At 36.8% G+C, this 8,319-nt stretch overlaps 1 protein-coding gene across 1 annotated transcript; it reads right to left on the bottom strand.

The window, feature by feature from the left end:
• Nucleotides 1-1,983: 1,983 nt before the first annotated feature.
• Nucleotides 1,984-8,241, bottom strand: LOC113672172 (galactose-3-O-sulfotransferase 2). Its single transcript, XM_027188450.2, has 6 exons — nt 6,437-8,241; nt 5,598-5,879; nt 4,780-5,050; nt 3,881-4,082; nt 3,266-3,501; nt 1,984-2,678 (listed from the first exon to the last, which is right to left on the bottom strand). Exons 1-6 carry the CDS (start codon nt 6,607-6,609, stop codon nt 2,286-2,288), a joined length of 1,557 nt encoding a protein of 518 aa, XP_027044251.2. The 5' UTR covers nt 6,610-8,241; the 3' UTR covers nt 1,984-2,285.
• Nucleotides 8,242-8,319: the final 78 nt, after the last annotated feature.

The following is an 8,319-nucleotide window of genomic DNA, read 5'->3' as shown; positions in this document are numbered from 1 at the left end:
ATTTACATTATCAACCAAGTTATTTAAATAATTATTAATGCATTTGGGGACCTGGATGCTTTTATCCTTAGTTTAATTCTCTACCGCTGACAACTAGCCTTACAACTACAAATCGTTTATGATTCACAAATGAATGTAAAGATAATTAGGGGGAAAATCCTGTTGGTAAAGACTTTCCTCAGTGTCTGACATGAAAGAAATACATTTACAAGCTGAAACAAACTAAACACTATGCGTTCTGTGATTGCAATTTGTCTTGACCTACCAGTGCTCGGGCGCGTGGACATGGTGATCGGTGTACTTTTTTCAAGGTTTTATCCAAAATCGTGTACAATACTTGCGAAATTAGTGGGAATTAATCAAATAATGACAGTAGCTTTTTATGACTTGTATGAGCCAGCGGAAATAAATGAGTCGAAGATTTTTATTGAAAGAACTGTTTATCAGCCCGAGGTCCTTTGAGGTCCTTTAAGGAAAGCTTTCTCTTTTCCTCACTTGTGAAGATCGAAATTTTCTCAATACCGCGAGAGAGGTGGTACATCGACCGAAAAATGATCAAGTTTCTTTCCCAGAGTTGTTTCTGATTTCTAGAAAATTCACAAAAACTGAAACGAGCTGTGACGGAAATCAGTGCCCCGAGTAGAGGCAAATGAATACCTATGAAAAGCGCAAAAAAGAAGCAAGCTCAAAACAATTTAATGAATTTGTATCAGAGGGATACAAGTTATCAAAAATTGGACCATTTCATTTCAATTTGAGCTCACAGTACGTTTTTGAAAATCGCCAACATTTCAAAATTAAAGTATAGCTTTTCGCAGAAAATGTTAAATTAACAATTTCCCTATGTGGTGGTACTCAGAATTAGTGCAGGTTAAACCTTTGATAAGGTGAAATAATTTTGTTTTCCAGGATATAAATATTAGTGTGGGGGCTTTTCATTTCCCCACGGACAAAACCGGGCTGAATTTGTGAAAAACATCACATCATAAGTTAGTTAAGCAGCCCGTTTTTCAATCCGGAATTCCAAGCGAATTTTAACATTTAGCACCGCATTAGATCAAGAAACCAATACAATAAGCTAACCGCTGTTTGTTATCAAGGGTAACACCAATTGCATCGCAGTAGCAATGGATTTAGTACGATAGCTTTGGTTTAGTACGTCGCTTTCATTAAAAGCCAAAGTCTATTGGTCAGAGACATTGATTAAACATCCACCTTCACTTTAACAACACACCACCTTGATTCCCTGCAGCATTCAATCCGAGTATCATACTGAAATTATCCTTTTCGGAGTTTTGATTGATAATTCACGGTCCAAAAACTTTGAATTAATGCATTTGAGATCTTAAAATTCCATTTTTAGCAATAATCACGGTCCAAGAATCAAATCAGACAATGGACCCAGTCCTGCTTATCCTTTAAATCAAATCGTGACTTGTTATGCACGCACAGCTTGTAAGAAAACGAAGAAATTTTCAATACTCTGTTTCTCAGACAATCCGTTTGGTCTAAATGGAAATTTTAGGATATACTCTCTTCATGAAACAGAAACTTAGGATGTTTAATGTTTAAGCTAATCCAATTGAAAATTAAAAAAAAAAGAAACAAATATAAATTCCACCAGTTTACCTTCTAAGTCACAGAAGAGCATTTTCGCTTTCTTAAAAGCCTTTCCTAGAAACGTGCTTTTCAGGCGAATAATGAGGCTAAAGCCGTCGGGCACATTCGCTATTTTGTTTTTGGTTCTCACCGCCGATTATTCTAGAATCAATGGCGGTATTGCAACATAATGCATATTCACTCGACAGGTAAATTGTGAATGTATATGAAACTTTCAGATAGTCATTTGAACAGTATTTTTGCTTGAGTGGGTGAAAAAACCGTCGACAAATATATCCGTGATTTCAAGTGAGCCTCTTTTTAAAACCTCATTTGAATTCCTTTGTATTACTCATTTAATCATTTTGGAGACTACATTTCATATTCGTTTTATATGATGTTTAATATATGTACAAACCCATTGCATGATTATAATACAAAAAAGTGTTCAGGCTGCCCACCGTTAGTAAGATTACTTTCAATATATTTAGTCTGAAGAGTGTAATGGGAGTTGGATTCAGTAAACAGGCTCCCAGGTAAAAGAAAGCCATCATGCGTAGTGTAGTCGGGCTGGTTTCTCCGAATATCAAAATATTTCCTTTTCTTCATACACGTCACAAAAAAAACTCTTCAATACATTTACGAAATATTTAAGGCGACATTGCGATACTAAGTAACAGCATTATTTACAAGCCAAGTAGTTGTGAATCTTCAAGTCTTGTCTTATTCAACTTTTCATAAAACCAGTTTCTTAAACGCTCGCTGTCTTCTTTGAGCTTCAGATTATATTTCTTCCTTAGATATGAAATATAACTCTCCTCTTTCAAAGTCATTTTCTCACATAAATATTTGTTCATGTTTGGAATCCTGTGTTCATTTAGTTTGATTTCCATTTCTCCAGTATCACGGTTTGTTTCCAGTGTGTGAATACATTCCTTCTCGAGACTATTCACTTTGTTACGTAGCTTTGTAACTTCTTGATAAAAGGTTTGGTCTTGCGCAGAAATTTTATTCCAGAAAGTTTTGTTGAAAAAGTCGTATAACGCAGCATCGGCATTATTCCATTCACTGATTTGCATCTGAAAGAAGAGTAAAGCAAAAAGGAATCGAGCCTGGTCAGTATTTAGCAAGTAGATTCCATGTTGCCTTCAGTGATGTTTTTCTATGTCTGTTCTGTGATATTTTGTCGATGGCGTCAAAATGTGGTAATAACGAAAAAAAGGGGCACGCAAGGCGCAGTCAAGAGATTATTATTATTCTCTTGGCGCAGCCGAGTGTTGTGCTCAGATTTTCCTTCAACAAATTTTACGTCTTCTGTGATCTATTTTTGTACAGACCAACGGCAACTTGAAGTTTGTTTCATTTTTTTTTTTTTATTAAAAATTCTGTCAATGGCGACGCTGTTTATGCTTCTATCCTTCAATGGATCTTGAGTAAAAAAGAATCATTCAAATTGTGTTCATACATGTTATTCCACTTATCATACAAAATCTGATCGATATAAATGAACGTAGATTTCCTTCTCAGCAAGTTCATTTAAGTTTGTGCTTTTTGATATTGTGGAAAGAAACTGTTTCCAGTTGCTCTCTAAAAAGTTTTAATAAAAAAGTGCTTTGATAAACATATGGAATAATGAGAATGTACAGAAATAGGCAATACTGCTTACCTTTTGCTGATCTGTTATGTTTGTTTCTTTGTACTCAGGTGATCTTTGATTCAGTTTGAAATAAACAACATCATCTAAATCCCAACAGAGCTCTCTTTTGAGTAAAACAAGAGATTCGTCAAAATATTCCATGATAAGCACTAAGTCTATTTTCTCGGCCAGGTCACCAATGTACTTCTCTATCATCACCGGATCATTGTAATATTTGTGCTGAAGGCCAAGGTCGAACATTTGTCCTGAAGAGAGCGCGGACATTACGTTTAGGTTTCATTGTATACATAATTAATGCGGATGTATATAGGCACATTTTGTTTGAAGCACTTATAGAAACACAGATATAAATAAATGACGTTAAAGAAGGAAAAAATCAGGCAGTAGTAAAACTTTGCAACGCATGAATACTTTGACCAGCCCAGCGAAATCAACGGAATCTTCGACAAGTTAAACGACAGTTTACAATGCAATGTACTCACTGTGGTTAAGAATTGAAGAAAATTGGCGTTAACCGTTTGCTTATTTCAAACGTTGATCTTAATGTGCGTATAGCTCATCAAAACTCCACCAGAAAAATCATTCAGATAAATATTTATGATCATGTCTCGACTTATCACTTACCATTCTTTACCATGTTAATGTTGATATCAAATCGTGGCTCCTGATGAAGATACTGTAACAGATACTGCTTGGGTTTGGTCAGAAATGCATCAAATGGGTCGCTGTAGTTGTTCATACCGAGCAAATCATCAATTTGATATCCGTAGAAGACAGATTCAAAATGATTCGTTGGTTTCCTTATAACTGCGATGTAGTAAGAGTCCTGCAAGAACAGTTATTGGGTCAATGAAACAATGTCTTGAGTTAGTGACTGTTGGGAAGATGGGAATCAAATTTAATTTTGTACTGAATCCAGTACGGTTCAAACTTACACGGCTGCTCTTACAATTTATTCTGGCGCTAATTGGTGTGTTGGCTTCAGAAAGATTCCAAATTTTATTAAAAAATAGCAAAAAAAAAAAAAAAAGGAAAGAAATTAAAAGAATGTGAAAGGCAAGACAAACAAAGAAACAACCGAAACAACAAGAAACAAGCTCCAAAGAAAAACAAATAGATATACAATAAGAAAGAAAGTGAAAGGCAAGTAGACCCACTAACAACAAACAAACAAGCAAGTAAACAAGCACAAGGGATAGAGCTCGTAGGTATGAAATATGACCTTCTTTTAAAGCTGCTGTGTGATAAGGAAAATATCTTCAGCGAAAGGCCCCATATGGATGTGTATAATTCAGTCTTAAGCTGGACTAATGAAAGCCATTTTACGCTAAGATTGGTGAGTGATGGGAGAATAAATCACTCAGAGAGCAACTAGTTTTGTCAACGTTAACGACTGGATGGAAGTCCCATTTTCAGCGTTGTTATGGAATGCAAAGTGGCGCATAAAGGAGTCAACCTCTATCTCCACTATTCCCCAAAGGCTACATAATTATTTGAGTCTGTATCAGGCAAGTATTAGTTACCTTTGGCATGAAGGATGCTATTGTATCTGGGCTGTATCTGGCATTAATGAGTAAGTTTGGAGCAGTTGAATTAAGGTACTTTTTGTCCACGTAGCTTGGATTAAAGTGTAGCGGCCAATAGAAATCGTAGCTTTTCTGTTTAGGAAGAGCAAAATCCAGGTCGTTCAAGTCGCCATATCTGTACAAAATATTAGCAAGTGTTCCACTCCCAGTTCGGTGAGTCCTTAAAAGCACTAAGTTCACGAATGGACCCTTTAAGGCACAGGGAATCCTAAAAAAATGAGCAGAGAAGAAGTTTTTAAAAGTCGAAATGCGGTGTCCAGTGTTCAGTCGTAAATTTGTGTGAAAAAAATTTAAATTTGCAGATCGATGTTCAAAGAGTAGCTCCAAGAAATTGCTCCATGCAAAATCTAATATGACCACTACCTGAAGAGACTACGGCCTTGTTCAGTTGCAGTATTTTGCATTAATTTAATGGAATTTAATAAGTTTAAATCGAGTTTACCTTTTAAAAAACATCGAGAACGGCTGATTTGATCTGGATCGTCTCAGTCGTTCTTCGCGCTTGGCTCAGATGCAAATGCAGTCCCCATAGCCGAAATAGTTTTATCTATGCTATGCATGATTGAGCCAAACCGTGCATGCTCCTAGCTGGAGATAGGTTTGGTAATTGAAAAAATTCAGTTAATCTTATAAATTTGTCGGCTTTAATTCTGCTTAACTTAGGTACCGCGACCACTGGGGACCTAAGACAAGTTTATGGAATGACTTACTCCAAATCAACCTTTATTTTATCAGACTATAGATTAAATTATTACCTCTTGGGTTCTTCCTGGACCTCATCCCATCCCATGTTGTAGTCAATACTTTCGTCTCGCTCAGCGTCACTTTTAGCATCGGTTTCGTCATAAATATTCATAAGACTGTCATTGCTCACAGATCTCGTCTGTGAGCTGTCACTTGAATTATTACTGTCCGCGTCGAAGTTTTCACTGGTTTTATCAATTTCACCGCTTTTTGCTTCAATGTAGTTGGATTCCTCTGAAGAGTCCAGCGCTAAACGATAGCCTTTCTTATCCAAGTAAACAAGCTGTGAAGGTCTATATCAAGTACATTGAAAATAGGTCAAGGTAAACTAACATTGCCATGTGACAACTTGTCATATCATCTTGTTTATGATTCGATCACGCGCTTTCCGGCGTCAGTGCCTTGATCACGCGCTTTCCGGCGTCAGTGCCTGTTTAACGGACTAATGGACCGAAAAGAAAACTTATTATTGCTCGACCGTTTCTTGCAATAGGCCACTACGTTTGTTCCTCTTTTGTCAATAAATCATCTGTGACACTAACTCTATTTCCGAGCAGATGGAGGGCAATTTTTCACAAATAGAGGAGTTCAGGCTTCAATAAAGGGACAAGCAAATAATATGTGGTAGACATGCAATGAGTTTTTTTCTACTTTAGAATTCACACGCAAACAAAAAAACCTTATATCTGTGGCTGATTTTGCTTATAAACGGTGATACATATTACGGTTGACAGCCCCGTACGATTTGACTGAACGACCCGTAACAATTTACTTGACACGATCCGATCATTTGCTTTAATTTTCTAGGTATCTATCTCTGCTCTTTTGTAATAACATGATACGTTCTTACCTTACAGAGAAAAATTCAACGTATTTGATATCAAAAGCGTGGTGATCTCCATCTCCCTCTTTGTCTTTGTTTTGATGAATCACTTTTGTTCTCGACGCCAGATAGAGTAGTATTGGAAGACACATAAATAAGCCTACAACTACCCAGGGAAAGTAAGAGTTTCGACTCCTCATCGCTTTGAACCTATGTTTTCGCTACCCAAGCATGACATTTGTAACAGTTTCTTCACAACAACGCCGCGTATCTTTTCAGTAATTTTAACTTAAATGTTTATGTTACGCGAGGCTGCTCATCAGTAAACAGCGTAGCGTAGAAGCAGGTTGTGCTGGTGTCGCATCCAAAAAACTACAACGGTTTCTAAGTACTACTGGTATCTCTGTACACACAGCCGTTCCCATTAACTGTCAAAAAAAACTCATCCACATAAAGAAATGTGATTCTCTTCAATTTAAATCTCAGTTATTGTCGTGGTCCAAAGCTTTCCAGACTCCGAGCAAAAATCTTAAACCAAAACAGGCGAACGCCTCTTCTTGATTTTTAAGAACTCGAGAAACACGTCTCCAATTTGAAGATTAATTACGTTTGGTATAAACGGTTGAGGTTCTCCGAATTAATCAGTTCGACTCTCACTTAAGGTCGCTCCCTCAACCGCATTTGTACGAGGAACTCATATCCTGCCAAGAGTTTATCTTTTAAATGTTGACCAGCGGCTTTCCAGTATTTCAGAGCTGCACACAAGAAAAATGGTTTGCTTGTATCAGACAAGGACCTGGTAAAGGACATTTTCATTCAGTCTTTCGAATTGAAATTAAAGAAAGTGAAAAAGAACTTCTTTAGGGTGATTGGCAACCGCGAACTATTTTTGATGTTAGGTGACACCTATTCAGTCTTGCTTTGCTTTCCTCATTCTATTCTGTAAACTCTATCTATTTTTTGTTGACTTGTTATTAAAAATACTGGAAGAATGAAAGGAAAAGTCTTCGAACGAAGATAGACAGAAGGAGAAAAGACTTTTGCTTCATATATGCCCATTTCATTGATTATATATGTGTGTTAACCCATTAAACCCTAAGAGGGACCAGAATCTGATATCTCCCTACAGTAACACTGCTGAATCATTCATTAAGATCATGAGAATAAAGGAAATGATCACCCACCGGTATGAAGCTTTGATCACTAAACAAATTCTACTTATGGGTACAATAGGATATATGTATATAGAGCAGTATGGAGAACTTACATATTGATGTTAGGGTGTAAAGAAGTAACGGAGTCATGCCACGTACTGCTAGGACTGTGCAAAGTATACATAAAGTGAGCTATTCAGGGATTTTGTGGAATTCGGACTCGCGACTTTGAGATAACATCGTATTACTCTTTACCGTTAAATCAACGAAACCATCAAGCTATGTACAACAGAACCCGCATGGATCGATGACGTTTTAACTTTCCGTTAAATTGAAAGATTTATTTCAGTCAGTAGCATGGGTGCAAAGTTAAACGAGTTGAACTTCGTGACAGTAGAGACGCTGGCAACACAAACCTTTCAATTTCACAGGGGCTTCATAGATTGAGATTTCTTTTCAACAATTTTGGTGTCGCAACATTCACATCTTCGCCCGCTCTATGGATGACTCTTAGTAAAGTGTTGGCAACTTGATATAGTTCATAGGTATATTCTTTAGTGAAAATTGTTCAGATACATTTAGAAATATGTGTCTTATAGGCGAAATATTTAAACATTTCTCCATATGTAATTATTTGAATAGCAGGGAGAAACAGAAGCAATAAGCTCCCCCTTTGAAATCACCGCATGAACGGCTAGTTAGCAAACTACAATTTCGAAATGAACATAGCGACACCTTTTTTGTCATTGACCAATT

Source organism: Pocillopora damicornis, chromosome 8, assembly GCF_964200805.1.
Source record: "Pocillopora damicornis chromosome 8, jaPocDami1.2, whole genome shotgun sequence".
NCBI lineage: Eukaryota > Metazoa > Cnidaria > Anthozoa > Scleractinia > Pocilloporidae > Pocillopora > Pocillopora damicornis.
This window is presented reverse-complemented; position numbering and strand designations above follow the sequence as displayed.